The sequence below is a fragment of the Seriola dumerili genome, unplaced genomic scaffold (genome assembly GCF_002260705.1).
Source record: "Seriola dumerili isolate Sdu_G_001 unplaced genomic scaffold, Sdu_1.0 BDQW01000017.1, whole genome shotgun sequence".
Lineage (NCBI taxonomy): Eukaryota > Metazoa > Chordata > Actinopteri > Carangiformes > Carangidae > Seriola > Seriola dumerili.
The window spans coordinates 3,133,729-3,151,491 of NW_019174272.1; the positions used below are offsets into that span (position 1 = coordinate 3,133,729).

The 17,763-nt window shown below is 41.3% G+C and overlaps 1 protein-coding gene across 2 annotated transcripts in view; it reads right to left on the reverse strand.

Moving 5' to 3' along the window:
- Positions 1–5,322: 5,322 nt before the first annotated feature.
- fam172a (family with sequence similarity 172 member A) overlaps positions 5,323–17,763 on the reverse strand; it is a 160,995-nt gene continuing 148,554 nt past the window's right edge. For both annotated transcript variants that reach the window (XM_022754550.1, XM_022754542.1), the window contains one exon: positions 5,323–7,825. In XM_022754550.1, coding sequence (XP_022610271.1) covers positions 7,665–7,825 — 161 coding nt within the window. In that variant the 3' untranslated portion in view covers positions 5,323–7,664. The remainder of the gene's footprint in view (positions 7,826–17,763) is intronic.

The window sequence follows — 17,763 nt, forward strand, 5'->3', positions numbered from 1 at the left end:
TGTGGCTGGTGATTAGTTAAAAGCCTTTTTTTTGCAGTGTAAGTCAAGGCCTCGTCTCTAACCACAGACTAATCGATATTTCTCCAGCTCCAATATGATATTGATTTAGGGAGGACTGTACTTTCAGGATTTCTGGAAATACCTCATTATTTCGTTGCTTTAAGTGAAAGAAATATTATTTCATACACAGTCGACCTCCTTCGATTTATTATGGTCTTTTAAAATAAGACTACGCACCAAATTTTGCTTATCGACGACAATACACTTCTGGAGTTATTGTTAGCACCAACACAAAGGATTATGAGGGGAATCCCCTATGAGTGGACTATTAGCCACTTTCCAATGAAAACCTTTTTTTCTTTTTTTTTTTTGACAAACCCTCAGTAAACTTTTAAAAGACTGAATAAATTGAAGACTGACCATATATATTTTAATTTTCGTTTATAATTATTTTATGCAAAGTCTTAACTACAACCACTTCCTTTTTTCGATTGATTTTTTTTATTGTATAGGCTAATTATTGTTTTTCAATTCCATCCATTTATTGTTCATTGGCTTCCTTTATAATAATCGGTTATCCAGGAGGTTTTCAAATCATTAATATATATTTTTTTAATTGAGCCTTTGTTTTTTATGAAGTTGTAGGCCTATTTAGTTTGTTACCTGTTCTGATCTACGATACAAATCATTTTATATAGTAGCCTATCTTTAAAATAAGGTATATTTTGTCTAGTGTGGATTTAATACTATCATATTATTTATTCTAATATTTTAGTGAAGGATATTAGGTCGGTATTATTATAAATATATCTATAAATTTCAATTAAAACATTCCTACTCATTAAAAAAAACTATTGAGTTCCTCTGCATTTTATTATTTATGATAAAATATCGCTCCTGTGTTTAAACTTTAACAACACAATTTGTATTTATATCGACAGGATAGGAAGGCTTTACAATCAACTGGTTGTAAAATAAAGAATAGATATAGTAAATAAACTTTTTTGGAAGTCAAGTAGGACCGATGACTGAGACCTGTGAGCAGGTTTACTTTTACTCTCTCTTCTGTGCATTTTTTACGAAAAGAGATATATTGTTACTTACAACAATTACAGTTGCTGTTGGCGTGTTTTAGAAACACACACACACACACACACGCACGCACAAACACACACGCACACACACGCACACACAAACACACACACACACAGAGAGACGTGTGTGTAATTAGAATTGGCATTTGTCAATATATTTGAATTTTGACAAATGACAGCGTGCTAAATAACACGCATTATTGGTCTTGAGTTTTCAGAGATTTTACAGCCTGAGAAAGGCCCCGATCACAGGCCTACCTAGAGCCCCTTCATCTCCACTGCCATTCATCAAGCCGAAATGACCAATTTTCCCCAGTAAGTCGTCGGTGGCCTGTTAAACTAGGCCAATGAGCTGTGTTATACTTCCTTTCCTCCCTCCTTCATCATCACTGCTTGCCTAACATTTCTTCCCTGAAATCATCAGAGAGTGTAGCCCCAAATCTTAAAAGTCAGAGCCCATTCTTCAAATGTATTGCATTTCAGAGGGTGTTTTTTTTTTTTTTTTACTGCAGGAGTCTTTAGGCCAGCAGAGTATCAGAGGAGGTGTAATTGAGGGGGCGGTGAGGGGATAGAGTAGCGGTCCGCCTGAAAGCTGCTATTAAAGCCAAATGGACTGAACACCGTAAAATAGCTCTGCCAACAGCTGTCCCACAATCGGAGCATTATATGCCAGGATCCTCAAGCACGCACCACACGCACATTAGGCCATGCTGCTGATGTAGTGGCTACTTAGAAGTATTAGACAGCAAAGCCGAGAAAATAAAATACCAACGAATAATAACGACAATATTCCGGTAACATTAGTCTCATATTCCTGTTGGGACTTCAGCCTAGTTGTGTTTCGTGGTGATTTTGGTCTCTTAAGGCTTTTTTTCCTCCTCGCTACAAGCCCTGCTCTTCTTACGCTAACCTATAGGGAATTGCGATTGTGCTGGGACAGCCGCTTTGCTTAGCATATTTCCACACTTTATGGTTATAATGGTGCTTTTTCATAGGCGCGCCCAGACAGGTGAGAGCAAAGGCAGAAGAATAGCGGGTCATTCGATATATGTGTGTGTGTGCGTGCGCGCGCGCGCGCGAGAGCGAGTGGAGTAGCCTAAGTTTAGGATATTTGAACAAGATTTTCCTCAGAAAAAAGTTTTTTTTTTTTTTTTTTTCTGGAGGTTGTCTAAAATAAATCAGTCACTTGTGTTTTCCTGCAGTTGCGCATAATAGAAATATATATATGATGAGTGATATGTGGCACATCATTTCATACAGATTGAGATTAAAGCATAGGGGACTCCGGCACCCCACAAAGGGGTCCGTGCAGCACCCTACTTGGTGCGACACCTGTGCCCAGACCCGCATCTTTCAGCAGTGCTGCACCTTCCTCGCCCTGCAGAACAAAGCCCAGTCTGCACACTCTTTCCCTAAATGTGATGTCTGTGGGCCCCAAGTGCTGTCTCAGTCTGCGAGTCCTTATTAGAATAGAGAAGGAGAGAGGCGATTGAAGAGGAGTTGTTTCCACTGGATTAAATGGTTTCTCTGCAAGTCAATGAATATGTAATGATGTCTAACGAAACCGGCCACTGAGTTCTGAGCTCTGGTGTACGGATCCTATATTAAAGACCTCTTCTGCGGAGGAAAAACACAGTATAGAGTCGGGCAGAGAAAAGAGGGGTAGAATAGGGGAAGGGAAGAAGGGATACAATCTTGAATGCACCTCCAAAGCTTAAGCCACACATTCTCTCCCAGTCAATAGATGAAAAAGTATTTGCTCACGTACCCAGAGAGAGGGAGAGGGAGAAAGAGGGAGAGAGAAAGAGAGGTTGGTTGGGTCTTTTTTTAAGACAAGGGTAGGGGGTGAATTTACTTTTTTTTTTTTTTTTAAACTGCTTTGGAAATATTGTTTCTGATAAGCAGTCATGCCAATAAAGTAATTGAATTGAATTGATAGAGAGGGGGCGAGAGGGAGAGAAAGAGAGTTCCTCCATCATGATTGTTAAAGATATTTTTTTTCCCTTAGTATACCCGATAAAACATTGATTGTTGCAGTTAGGTGACCCGTAAAATTTGGGGGTTAGTTTTCTCTTCTGAGCTGAGCATATAATTATGCAAATAGTGATCTGACAGTGATCCGCTGGAGGAGTGCTGAAGAAGAGAGAGAGTGTGTGTGTGTGTGTGTGTGTGTGTGTGTGTGGGGGGGGGGGGCTCTGTCAGAGGGGTGACATTCCAACTTTGCTTAATGCCTGCTTTCTTTGGAAAGAGTTCATCTTCTGCACGGACGGCGTCCATATCAGAGTGGGCCGGAGCAAGCAAGCGTGACAACAACTCTCTTGAAGTAAAAATTGAAATATCAGGCTGTGGCAGCACACATGGGGGTTCCCCAACTTTTTCATGTCAAGGACCCCACCCAACCCAACCCAACCCAACCCACCCACCCACTCCACTTCTCCACAAACCTGACATTACAGCACAGACCCCCCATTAGGCAGGATTTTTTTTTTTATCCCTAAAGCTCCGCAGCCGATTTTATTTTCTGTTGCAGATATAATTCAGTCAGGATCTGTCTGTAACTGCCTGTAACCGCGAGTTGACTACAAAAGCCGGGAGACTGAAACCTATAATCAGATCAGTCATACCTATTACACATTCACACGCTGTGCTAACTTCCAGCGAGGGGAAACACAGACTAATCAGACGGCGTCTCGTTGGTTTGGGGATCCCTCCTTGGGGAGAACTTTTATAAGCCTAAACTAGCACCCCACGGACAAGAAGAGACAGCTACACGTGACAAAGTGATGCATGAATGATCAACCTGCACAGGACCCTCTGACTATCACTTGAAAAAGATAAATATAGTTTCTAATTAGCCAAATGTGAAGACACAGGGCCACAGATGTCCATATTTAGCTGAAGCTCCAGACTCCTTGTTGTGGGGGGGGGGGGTTGAAACATATAAGGCTCTCCTATCTAAACTTACTTTACATAAGTTTTAATGTTGCCATATAATCTGTAAAATAACTTCACAGATAGCTAGAAAGTCTCAAGGCATAAAATCATTCCTGGCCGAAAGTATAATTTATTCCGCTGTGTGTTAGTCGTCTGCCTTTGATGATAACTGACTCTGCAGGTCATAATTCATGGCACCACTACACCACCGCTTTGGGCTGAAGGCAGGTTATTTAATTAAACTCTGAAAATTCTCACTAATGTCAGAATAGAGATTTTCTTTCTCAATATCATAGAGCACTTCAGTCAGACCTGTCCAGAAGAAGTTGCGAAAACACTTTTAAGGCAGAAAGTTGAGTCTAATTCACTTGTGTGTGTGTGTGTGTGTGCGTGTGTGTGAGAGTGTCGGTGTGATTGAATGCCTCTCTTTAATCAGCGCTCTGACACGGTGTGAGGGGGACTCGCCTGGTTCCACTTGTTGTTCGGGGGTTAATGGAAAAGATTTCTAAAGATTTATTGAGGGGGCGTTTAATGACCTGATCGGTTTCACCGTGTGAAAACAAATGATGCTGTAAAACCTCGCTGAGTTGGAGAGAGGAGGGATCGGGTGGGGTGGCGTGGGGTGGGGGGTCACTTTGCCAAAATTAATGACCAAAAAGAGGGGAATGACTGTTTATAGTTTGTTTTCCTTTTGCCACACTCCTTCCTGTCAGTTTAAAGACACTGCTCTCTGTCAGTGTATAGCCTGACCTTATAGGACATGCTTGAAAAGTTCAGCCCCTTAAAACGTCTATCCACCACTTCACGTAAAAGTGACAGTTCAGAAATGTGACATAAGATACTTCACACTGGTCGATTATTTGGTAGCAAATTAACATGGTCCTCCTCCTCCTCCTCCTCCTACTCCTCGGTTGGATTTGATAGCTGTCATGTGAGAGTCAGGTCACTTTTCACTTGGTGCTCGACTTCCTCGTCCCGCTGCACTCACTTTACACTGATCGGGGAAACATCTCTCTGTCTGTCTTTATACAATCGCACCGGACTCTCTGTGTTCTGAAAATTCATTTTTTCCCCTACACATCCGTACTGTCCGCCATCCTGCACCGGCAATCCGGTAAAAAAAATAAAAAAATAAAAAATAATAATAATAATCGTGGTAGTTTGCAAGGAAAACCCGAGGAAATAAATAGCAAAACGAGAAATAATAATGATAAAATAATCAACAATGGAATAGGAAAATATACAGGGTACAGTTTAAAAACAAGGATGCAAAAGTTTATTTTATTTGCTGTAGACAGATTTTATGGATTAATTACAAAAAAAAAAGAAATAAATCACGTAAAAGTAAAGTAATTACTATGTTGCAGAAAATGTCGAATAATTTTTTAAAGACAGTCGTTTAAAACCGAAATGAATCAAAAGAGAAAAAGAGAAACATTTGAGAATAGAAGAATATGTGACCTGGCAGGACACTCGCGGTTTCATAAAATCTAAAAGGCTTGTACTACGATAAAACTGAATAGGCGTGTTTCTGAAACCAAAACAACATATAAACCATCTGCAAAAAATAATGTCTTCAAGAGCAATTGGCAAAATTAGTCCCCTTTTATTTGCAGACTGTGCTTTGCATTTAGGCTGCTCTTACATCTTTAGTTCCATTCACATATGGCTTGCTGGATATTATTAAAAACAGTGAGCAGAGTCTTGTTTATTCCTAAGGCAACAATATACAAATTATGGAGTGAAAAATGAACTGATTGTAGCTGAAAAGCAGAAAGATGAGCAATGGTATCTTGAAATGAAACTCATCAAATCAAATAATAAGCCAACTTCTTTGCAGAAACCTGGAGAGATCTGAATCAAATTAAAAGGAAATTAGGCCTGCAACCATCAGCCACAGTTGTCTCATTACAGCAGAAAGATAATCCACAAAAGCCTTAAACCATACACACAGTGGGCAGGAGAGGCAGGATTTCACAGTGTGCAAGTTTAACAATGGTAACTATTTGAAGTAAAAAAAAAAAAAAAAGCATATATTTGAGAAAGTGTCTAAGGTATCATAAGATTTAGTATTCGGTTTGAGTTTTTACTAATGTCATGACACATTAGAAATGTATTCCATTAAGCCTTGAGTGGTTTATAAAACACACCAGCCTTATGGAAAAAAATTATCATGTTTGTGTCACATAGTCAGATTATGTGCAGCTGAGCAGGGAGCTGACTTTGTCACTCCTAAGTACACAAGAAGAGTAGCCTACTTTGGTGGAAGGAAAAAAGGGGAAAAAAATAGATATGTTACATTTCTCCAACATCTAAGGAAATATCATTCAGGCTTAGAATAATATTGAAATCTTGGATTTCCTGACATGTGTAAGGCGATATATTGAGGCTTTATGAGTGTTGTGAGCTGACTTCTGGCTCCTGTTAAAATGAGATATCCCTCAAACCCATTTTGATGCTTGACTTTAAGTGATTTTAAATATGCTCAGTGTCCTGAATTTTCCATATTCAGCACAGGTTGTATTTGTTTTATTTGTTTCATCACATTCAATCATCTGGGGACATCAATTTCAAGGCTATAAAACTGAAAAAAAGTGATATATATTTATAATAAACACAGAGAGGTGGACTCTGCACGGTTTTACAAATCAAACTCAGAGATATTCTAAAGTAAACACTTACAGTTATGAGAAGTATTGGCTTAATATTAAAAATCAAATAGTGTGAATTTGTGTGTGAGACATTGCATTCAAATTTAGCTCCAAGTTGAGAAATAAAAAAAAAAAAGATCTCTCTTATTGTAAGCACTGCAATCCCAGGAATATATGGCACGGGTTAAAACCACATTTTACACAAAGCAAGAAAGTCAAGTTTAAAACTAACTTCAGGTGCAGAGGAATTAAGAGAATGAAGGAATCATAAAAACAACATCCTTTGTTAACACACAACAAATGGTCACCAGCTAAGAGTGGTGATCCACTCTTACTAAAAACATTTGTGGTGAGTATGAAAAAAAAAAAAAAATTACAATGAGCAATGGCCAGGTTAAAATGTTATCAAATCTTAGCAGAAGATTCCAGACAGCATGAGCTGAAGCAGTCCAGGCTTTAGGACCGGGGGGGAAGAGGGAGAGGAGCAAGAGACTGAGCAGTGCAGACTGGAGGGCAGGCGGGGCATTAGCTCAGTTCAGGCTGATGTCAGGACAATTAGAGGTGCACCACAATGCATTGTGCACAGCGCCTGTCAGACTTAATCTTTGCTGCCGTGGCCCGTACCCGCAGCCAGGCCACAGCCCACGGGAAGCGCTAACACTCAAGCCCATATTGCTTTGACAGTTCCGCTCATCTAGAAGTAATGCAAAATGTTATTGTGATGTATACATGGTGACCCTGTACTCTTGTCTCTTACAACAACAAGGCTATGTGTGTGCAGAGCCAGGAAGGGCTGGAAGGGAGAAATGACACTCAGCGAGAAGAGTGAGAAGGAAAGATGGAGGTTACAGAGGGAGAGAAAGAAAAAGAAAAAAAAAATAGCAGAGAGGATCTGGAACCTCAGCCTCCCTGCCTGCATTCCCCCCTCTGATCCCTTGCCTCCCCCCTCCTTCTCCTCTTGTTCCAAGTCATTGTCGTCGGTCCTCTACAAATCTTGGTGTTTGTTTTTGAGGGAGCTGCTGCGTGTGGTGACCGTGTTGGAGGTCTCCTCCGCCTCCTCATCTTCTTTCGCCTCCAGGACCTCGCTGAAGAACCTGAAGATGGAGGTGAAACTCATCCAGGAGGTCAGCTCATGTCTCTCTGTGCCTACATGTAGAAGAGACACACAGATGCACACACAAACATAAATATGAGCAGAGTTCAAGTGCATGTGGATATTCGAACATAATTTAAAATGTATCCCTGCATCCTATACACCTACTGTTATAAATGAGTGAACACCATTAGATAAGATGTTTAGTCTCAGAAGGCTCACCACTTCTACAATGCTCTGTATCTCTTCCTGCAAGCCAAAGACCTTGAGCATGAGAGCCATGACAGCCTATGACCTATTAGTCCAATGGGACAGCCTTAATATGTTATCCAAGTGGATACCTGATAATCAACACCACTGCACGTCCCTCTCTCCATCTCAGCCCTTCCAGTTATGCACAATGGGCGCACTAAGTGAAACCAGTGGAGCGGTAGTCGTTCACTCTAAAGGGCTGATTGAGGAAAGGCAAGACAGAAGATGGAGAGTGGAAGTAACTAGTGGACATATCAGGTGGTCTGGCGGTAGCGGGGGGAGGCAGCAGTGCTGGGTTTCCCTCTGACCTCCTCCAGGTTAGCCAGTTCCCAAGTTGGGGTCGCTTGAAATCTGGTACATGCGACTCAGGTTCCTTGGGGTTAGGGTATCACAGGCCAGCTTTTCTACTTGGATAGCTTAAACCCAGTGGCAGTTTCTCCTGCACCAGCTAGTCCTGCTACAGAACACCTCAGCTCTGCCTTGGAGCATCACTGATGAGGACAGATCATGGCTGCAGCTGCTGCCTGACTCGTTTCTACTCCTGCTCGCTAACCATTCAGCGCTAACAGATAAGGGCTTGTTTCTGCCGCCGCTGGCTAGCAGCTCAGCTGCTTAGTCCAAAAACTGTCTTGAGAAGCCATATTGAGGTGCCCTCTTGTTTTCCCAGGGGGAGAATAGGTTTGCTGCAAGATGATATTAACAGCTCCATCCCTCTATAGATGGATCTAAGAAACATTTACATGTGTTTACAGACAGAGAGATGAGTGAAAAGAAGCCTGGCAGTAATGAAATTTCTTTTTCAGTCTTTATTTGCACACTTAAGACTTGTTTTTTGTTGGGACCTGCATTTTTTTGTGAGATAAGGATATTATAATGGATCCCTACAATTCCTCATGAGGATTAAAACAAAGGATAAGCTTAGGGTTGCCTGAAAACAACTGGTCTCAACAGAAAAGGGGTGAAAACCATGACCCTTCTGAAAGAGTCACATCAGTAGTACATTAGAGATACCTCTTTACCTCTGCTCCTTTCTACAGTGCCTTTCTCCTTCCTTCCTCCCTTCTCCTGTGTGTACATTGTATCGGCTATAAAAAGCCAGACTAGAAGGCCGCAGGGATACAATTAGGAGGCACCTTAAAGGCTCTCTCACCATAGACAGGCCTCTGATGACCACTGCACTGACCCCATGTTTATTAGATTGACCCCTGCCTGGACGCATTAATGGAGATGGGGTGGATACACCAGTGTGTATTTGTGTGCATGACTGTAAGACAGAGGGTAAGTGTGGGGTCTTGGGCTGAGAGTGGATTTGGGTTCAGTTGCTGGTGGTGTGTTTTGTTTGTGTGTAATTTGTGCGTACGAGTATGTAGGGTTCTCGATCACTCTGAGATAAGGGACTGTGCTGCACGCTATATAGCAACCAGACTGCAGTCAGTGCCTTGGGTCAAATTTGCTGGCCGAGCAATCATGGGAGTCAATAACCCGGCACTCTCAGTGACTCTGCTACCTGTGTAAGGCTCAGCATAACACACATCCCTGGAAAACAAAGACACAGCCCTCTCACACCTCTAATCTATCATTTATATCCAATTTGAGGCACTGTGATCTTTTTCCACCTCCTCCTCCTCCTCCTCCTTGTTCCCCATTTCATCGGTCTCTCCCTCACTAGTGTTTTTACTTCTGTTTTGTCCTTTTTTTTTCTCCTGCAGAAGCGATCAATGGTGCAGCGCTCTCTCGTTCACCCTGAACTGGCGGTGAACTCCTGCGGAACGCCGCCAGCCTCTCCACCCTATCCCATCGCAGTTCGGGGTCACCAGGGGGGCGTCTCTGTGCCAATATGCAGATGAGACTGTGCCCCTCCAATGACTCTGGTGGTAGGTTCCACCCCTCTATATGGTGGAGGCTTTGAGATGAAGTCCAAACCCCCCCTCCCCTTTACCCAGACAACACTCACCCATAGAGACATAAACCCACTCTCACATGAGCTTAAATAGGCCTTTAACAGCTTACGTCCACTCTTCCTTTAATAGCCAAAGTGTGTCGAACCTAATGGATGTTGTCAAAGCTGAGATGTGACCACTGATTTAGAGGAGGAACCCCAATGACCAGGCTTCACTAGTCGGGAGAGACAGAGAGAGAGAGAGAGAGAGAGAGTGAGGGAGAGAAAGAATTACCTCAGCTACGCCACAAATCAAAGTAATATCTTTAAAAGATGTGGGGATCGATGAGGTGTCATCTGGCTCTATCTCGTGTGTAAAGTGAACCCATAAACAGCCAATGAGCACGACTTTATCCTCAGTTTTAGTCCCATGCTAAAAAAGTTTTTCAACTGATAAGCAGATTTTTCTTTTATGGCCAATTGATTTCATGTATTGTTAAAACAAGATGTGACAGGCAAAGAGCTCTTCCATTTTCATGATTTTAATTATAACTTGTATTTCATTGATCAAACTAATCACTAAATTGATCAAAAGTACCTTGTGTATTTATGTGTGCTTTCTTGCATTAACTATGAATCAATTAAGTTGCATGCTACAATTTTAACAAGTTTATTGTAATTGCATTAATCTAATGAAGTTTACTGTAAATGCAATAATGTCCTCGTTTATTGTAAATGCAATAATGATGTAATTGTGAGCTCCATAACATTGGGTATTGTCAAGGGAAATGCAGGGAAAAAAATCTCTTTACTTTAACAATGTGTTTATAATTAGTATTAGGCAATGGCAGGCTTAACAGACATTATTACTCCATGTAGAATGATGACGGCTACAACCTTGCGGTGAGGCAGAAACACACACCCACACACACACACAGCTCCATGGTGATGCGAGTGAATCCTTTGCATTTCCTGAAGCAGTTCTGTACGAAGAACGGTCCCAAATTCCTCCTGAACATAGGGAAGATCCGATCTGCAGCTATTAGAAGAGCTTGTTTGAGGTCATTGATGCCAAAGGAGGTTTGAACAGTTATTTTTTCCACCAGCACTGTGAATGTTTAATGGTTGTGTTCCATAAAGACACAAAAGATAATGATTGTGTGATATTAGCTTCAGGACACTATGTTTGTCTACACATGCGACTTAGATGAAGATCAGATCACAGTTAATGACCAGTCAATGCACAAAACCAGGTCATTCCACATGGTTCACTGTCTTTTTCTTGCCACTGTTTCGTTACAGGGTCTGTGGTGCGAGCCGTGCTCTGTGCTCAGGTCATGGCACTGTTTCAGTCCAGCGCCTAACCCCTGCCCTGTGTTTGACCACTCTACGTGTGTTGTCTGAGCCTGGCGAAGCTGCCTCATTATGTGACAGGCAGAGGAGAGTATTTGATCCTGGATATTTAGCCTCCTCCTCTCTGTCACAGCCACTGGAGCCCTCTCAAGGTAATTGACTGACTGTTTGATCTCCCTCTGACTCTACAACAGGCTGACACACACACACACACACACACACACACACCCATTCGTCACTTGCATGGGCCTACTCATGGATGGTGCGCACACGCACACACACACACACACACACATACATACATTCACTTACACATGTAGCACATACCCGCTGTACCCTCCCCCAAAACGCCAACCAATCAAACACATGAGCCCATGCACACACACACACACACACACACACACACACACACACACACACACACGCACACACAGACAGTTGTTATCATTTGTGTGCAGTGAGCTAAGGGAACAGAGGAGGAGAGTTTTGAGCCGTTGAAAAGGAAACAAGGAAACTCCTCCATAGCTATGGGCCATGCTTTCTTCCCTCCGCACCAAACGCTGCATGCTGTTACAAATGGTAATCGGCTCTGATTGTCACAAATTTCAAAACAAACGCTAGGTGACTGAAAATCCAAAGTGACGCCCCGAGTGATACTCCAACAGAAAGCCCAAATCAAAGCATGCCGACTATAATTAGGTTCCATCTGGGCTACATTATTTAAAGCCGCACTAGTTAATTGCTTGTGTACAAATGGCCTATTTTATTTGAATCAAACTCTTTTTTTTGTGATTCATAATTACATTGATATGAAGGGAGCCATATCTCTTTACTTCATTTATAATATAAATACATATTCATATTATTAAGAGGACTTTGAGGCAAGGGAAATGTAAAGTGATGATACTTTACTTTGCCTGAATTGAATTTTTTTAAACAATTATGGGTGTTTAATCAAATATACTGACATTTGGGTTAAACATTTAATGAGCTTCAATTAAAAAAGGAGATGAACAATGATATAATCATGAAGTGAAAATTACAAAAACATAATACCTAACAGGACTGACACACGTGATATTAGTGCAAGCAGAAGCAAACATTTTCTAATTTCCTTTTGTCAAAGTTTTCATCAAGAATCTAACACAAACACTGCATTTTCTTATCGATTTCCTATCGACGGTAACCTAAGCTTTTGTTTTATCTCGATGTGAGGCAGAGCATTACGTTGTTATGTGGGCCCTGGCTGGCTGTAACCTTAGCTGGGCTGCTGTTTGTGGAAACTATCTGTTGCATGGATCAGCGGTGGGGAATCGCTATCTGTATCCTGGTTGTCAGATGATCGGATTTCCGCCCCTGACGCTCTCTGATATTAGATGATCTTCTGTGCTGTGTGTGAGAGTATGTGCACAGTGTGTGTGCGTTTGGGTGTGTTAGTTCCCTATGTGTCTGGTTGTCCATATGAGATGCACAGGCGCATACACTCAGTTATGCGTGTTGTCATGTTGCTTGCCGACATGCGTAAAGGTTAAGGATGTCATTTTGTCCCCACGTGGCTGTCTGTCTGAAGGGGGCAGGACATGTTGCCACTGGAGACGAGGTCAAAGAGAGCCCGGGCAGGTGACAGGCGGTCAGCCACGCTGCCACAGCAACTCTGTCCTCTGTAACAAAACATGGAGATGTTGTCCTTAGTCAAAAAGCTAATTAAATCTAAATTCACTCCCCCTCCCCACCACCTCCCCTCAATTTCTACTCATGGTGAAGACATCCACGTCAAACCAACAGGCAGTGTAACACAGGTATAATCAGACTTTGTTTATGCTATGCTACGCTGTGTGTCTTCATTTTTAATAAAATCAACATTGTACACATCTGCCGGAGCAGGAGAGACACACATGCATCACACAAGAAAAAAATTAAACAGAAAAATTACTCAAAACAGAGCTCATTTCATCAAACCAGTAATACCACTGCTGCTTCTTGAATGCAATTCATTTTTAATGCTTGTCGGTAAGTGGGGTCTGCTTTCCCCCCCATCTCCCTCGTACTGCTTTTAATTACTTTGCTTATTATTGTGTGTTGTTGTTAGACAAAAACAAGGCAGAACTCATTACACATCCAGAGATGAGGAACCTGAATCACTAGCTACAGGGGCCGCTGAGGGGACTCTGTATTTACTTAGAATAAAATACAAACAGAATAGAGACACAGAGAAACAAAATCAAGCGAAAGCCCAGAGAGGGGAGGATATTGCATTAACTTGTTCAAATCATCTCCCAACGTCAGCTACTTTACATTCCATATAATATTTCCTGGAAGAGTGAAACTTGTGACAACAAGAACTCTACTCCAAAGACTGTGGCACTGTACTTCTTCTTTCTACTTTCTCCTTCAGTTCCATCCCTTCATCTATCCTTCCCCACTTGCCGCCTCCCTAACCAGACACTGAGACTGCACTGAGTGCTTTTTTATTTTAAAGTGAATGAGTGGCCTTGGCCGTCATAAAGGACCCTCGCTTTTATAGACTTGGAGCAGAGTATTTACAAGATAACCCCAGTCCAAGGACAGAGCAGGCTATTTGATACCAGTGTCAGACTCTCCCCCTCTCCTCTTCAGTAAAAATCGAAAGCCCAAACATACCCTCGTCTCTGACAGCACCTCTCAATGTCAGTTGTTTTACTCGCCTGTACTGAAATGGGATGAGACACCTTGGAATAAGAGGAGAGACAGCTGTTTGAGGCATTCAAACACATTGAATGCACCTTACTTCTTACACTGCAGTAATAATGACATTAAATAATACAGATAAAGACTTTTTTAAAAAGTGCTTTCATATATTCAAATTGGAGATTCAAGTTAGCACTGTATATAAACGGCATGTGAAAAGATGTTTTGTCTCAGTGTTAGATAAACAAAACGCAGGACATTAAATTCACATATTAAATTGATGAGAGACAGAATGACTATAAAACTGTTTCTATAAGACTGTACAAATCCCATATTATATTAATCCTTATATTAAAAAAGGAACACTACGCTATCCTGATTATTTGGATAAAACTTTTAATTAATTAAAGAAATGTTAATGACAAAATGACATGAAATATATAAACTGGTCAAAAGGCAGATTTTGAGATTATCCTCTGAGCTCAGTTTGCCCATACCTAACAAATCTGTTTGATTACACCAAGAAACACATAAGTGTGAGAGTGTCTTTGTAATAGAAAGAAATGAGAGCATCTTTGGAAAACAAAACATTGCCACTTCAGTTATCAGATGCACACATGACGCAAAGTCTGCTATTCCTTTCCTCATAAACAAGTTCCTAACTTGCTTCCAGTGACAGACTCATGCTTCAGCATTATAGAGAACACATGTTCACCCCAGTATGTCTAAGATTCACTGGCAGTTTTGTTTCGAAAATGCACAAGATGTGCATATGTACCTGTTGATTCAGTGTGTGTATGTGACAGAGTGAGACACAGAAAGAGAGAGATTGAGTGACTGAGTGTGCGTACACATGTATGTGTATGAAGGGGCCTTGTTGGGAGTGCCACCCAGACATTAGCACTGTAAACAGTGCAGGCCTCCTTCCCTGTCCAGGCCTTTTGTTCCATCTGCACCACCATTGGTCGGGACTTAAATGGCAAACACTCGGGGGCTGCTAGCTCGCCTGACACGGTTTTGTTTTTGGCCTATTGAGGGGCAATGGAGAGCTTCTGTTTCTATGCCCAGGCACAATGTGTCTCAAAAGCAGCATGGCTGAAAAGAGAGGCCCCCACAAAGACTGTCCATTAGTGGAGGCACTGCATGCATGCGTGTACGTGCACTGACATAGGAACAGGCGCAAACAGGCGCATACACACACACACACACACACACACACACACATCATGATGCCTGGGCAAGGGTCAGGACAGACAACCTTGCCAAAGACACTGGTGGAGATGGAGCATGCGCACATGGGTGTGCCCATACATACACACTCACTCACTCACTCACTCACTCACGCACGCACGCACGCACGCACGCACGCACGCACGCACGCACGCACGCACACAATGACAGAGTCTATATAACCAAATCCAAGCCAAACTGCACACCACTTCACGATACTACACTCACTCCTTACTCACATAAACACACAACCTCTGCTCCACTTCAACACAATGAGGTCTGGCACACACGCATGCACACACTCATGCACCTCCTAGCACCCTCAGGACAATACCAGGCATAGAAATGCGCACACACACACACACACACACACACACACACACACACACACTGTTCTACAATATCAGACATACACACATCACTCAGTCACAAAAGAGGTGGAGGAGGAAAAGGGAAGGAGAGGCCCCTTTGCACCTGTAAACCTGTAAGAAAGACAGGCTGCATTCAGAATCAGTGGTCAAAGAATAGACAGCCTTGAGTGTGAGAACTTATATACAGCCCTCCTTCACTAACCAGGTTGTCTCAGCTTTATAGAAGAATAAAGCGCAGCCATTAACACCACTGGCACATGCTTTGTGAAATGTAAAGTATAACAGCAAAGCATCTAAAGGAATTGTACACTGGCAGCATGGTGAGGGAATGTACAGTATATGGTATTATATTTTTTTACTGATTTTCCTGCTTTTTTTCTTTACAAATAAATCTTTGTCCTCTGGCTGTAAATGTTTATACAGCAGTACACTTGCAGCTTTCATGCTTACAAAGAGAAAAATATCTTTTTGCATTTTATTCACAACACAGGGGCTTTGTGATAAAAAGTGTGAGGCAGATTTGATAGACAGTGACCAGCACTTCACCCAAAGATCTCATCAGCATTACGAGCTAAAAAAGAGCTGCGCAGTGGGTGTAATGACTGGTATTCTACACTATGATATGTCACCTGTGTCAATCACAAACAAAACTGAGAAGGCACATCTCCGTTAGCGCAAAGCTGTTGACTTTGGACTTTAGGACACATAAAGCAAGAAGAATGCAAGTGATCAAACTAGTGGAGCTGTTCAAATTTTATATTTGGCTTCAGACTGTCCTGACCTGAAGAATAAAACAAGAATAAACACGCACTCATATATAAGGGCATAGGTTGGTAGGGACGCAACAACCCTCCCACCCCTCCAAAAGAAAAGAGATTGACCTTTTCATGACAGCAACCAACCGGTTTATTAACATACATGTATATGGTTTGAATTTACATTCAGGAATGCCCATACACAAATGTAATATATTTACATGTGTTGAATTTCCATATGAAATATCAGTACATATAAAGTAAAATCATATATACAGTATAGCCTGTATATGTAAATATTACATATGAAATAGAAATTAGAATGTATATTTAGTATGTTTATATAATAGACATACTGTATGTTACATAAACATATATCCATCCCAAAGCCTGACAGTATATCTTCATATTATGTATGTAAATATAAAAGATACAAATGTATGTTTAAATTAAATAAGAAATTAAGAAATATTTGTATGTATTTCATATATGTTATAAACTTATATCTTCACATATTCAGATATATCATAATAAGATATCTGTCACAGTCCTGCTGCGTCTCCCAGTGTTTTTTCCCATTTGTCTGTTTGTCTCCCCTCCCCTGTGTATGTATGTGTGTCTGTGTGCTTCCCGTGACATCAGGTGACTCAGCGGGGGCGTGGTCTGGACAGCAGCTCATCACCACACCTACAATCTATCACTCATCATATGCAGTATATCAACACCGGTCATGCATCCATTCATTGCCAGATTGTTCCGCTCTTCACGGCGAAGACTTCCTGATTTGTGTGCTTCTGATCCTGCCACACTCCCCTGTCGTCATGCCACACAATACCACCTGCCTTTGGTCTGTATTCATCCCACGTGTTTCCAGAGTGTGTTCACTAACCTCTATCTGGTCTCTAGTGTCCTCTTTACTCCTGCCTTGGATAATCACCAGACACCTGGATTCCCCTGACCAATAAACTCCCTTACACTGTTATTGCTGGTGTGTTTTGTGTTTTGTGTTCTGTCTCTGCTCTGCGGTCAAATATCAGTTCTGACAAAAACTTTAAAATATCCTCTTATAGATTTTTCTTAAGGGCACAAAAGTCATAGTACAATAAGTCATGAAAAGTCATAATAAAGTAAGGAATAAAAACTCATAATAAAGTAAGGTATAAAAATGTCATAGTGTAGTAAGGCATGAAAAGTCATAGTATAGTAAGGCATAAAAAGTCATATTATAGTAAGACATAAAAAGTCATAAAGTATGGTATAAAAAGTCATAGTATAGTAAGGCATAAAAAGTCATATAATAGTTAGGCATAAAAAGTCATAAAGTATGGTATAAAAAGTCATAGTATAGTAAGGCAAAAAAAGTCATAGTATAGTAAGGCATAAAAAGTCATATTATAGTAAGGCATAAAAAGTCATAAAGTATGGTATAAAAAGTCATAGGATAGTAAGGCATAAAAAGTCATAGTATAGTAAGGCATAAAAAG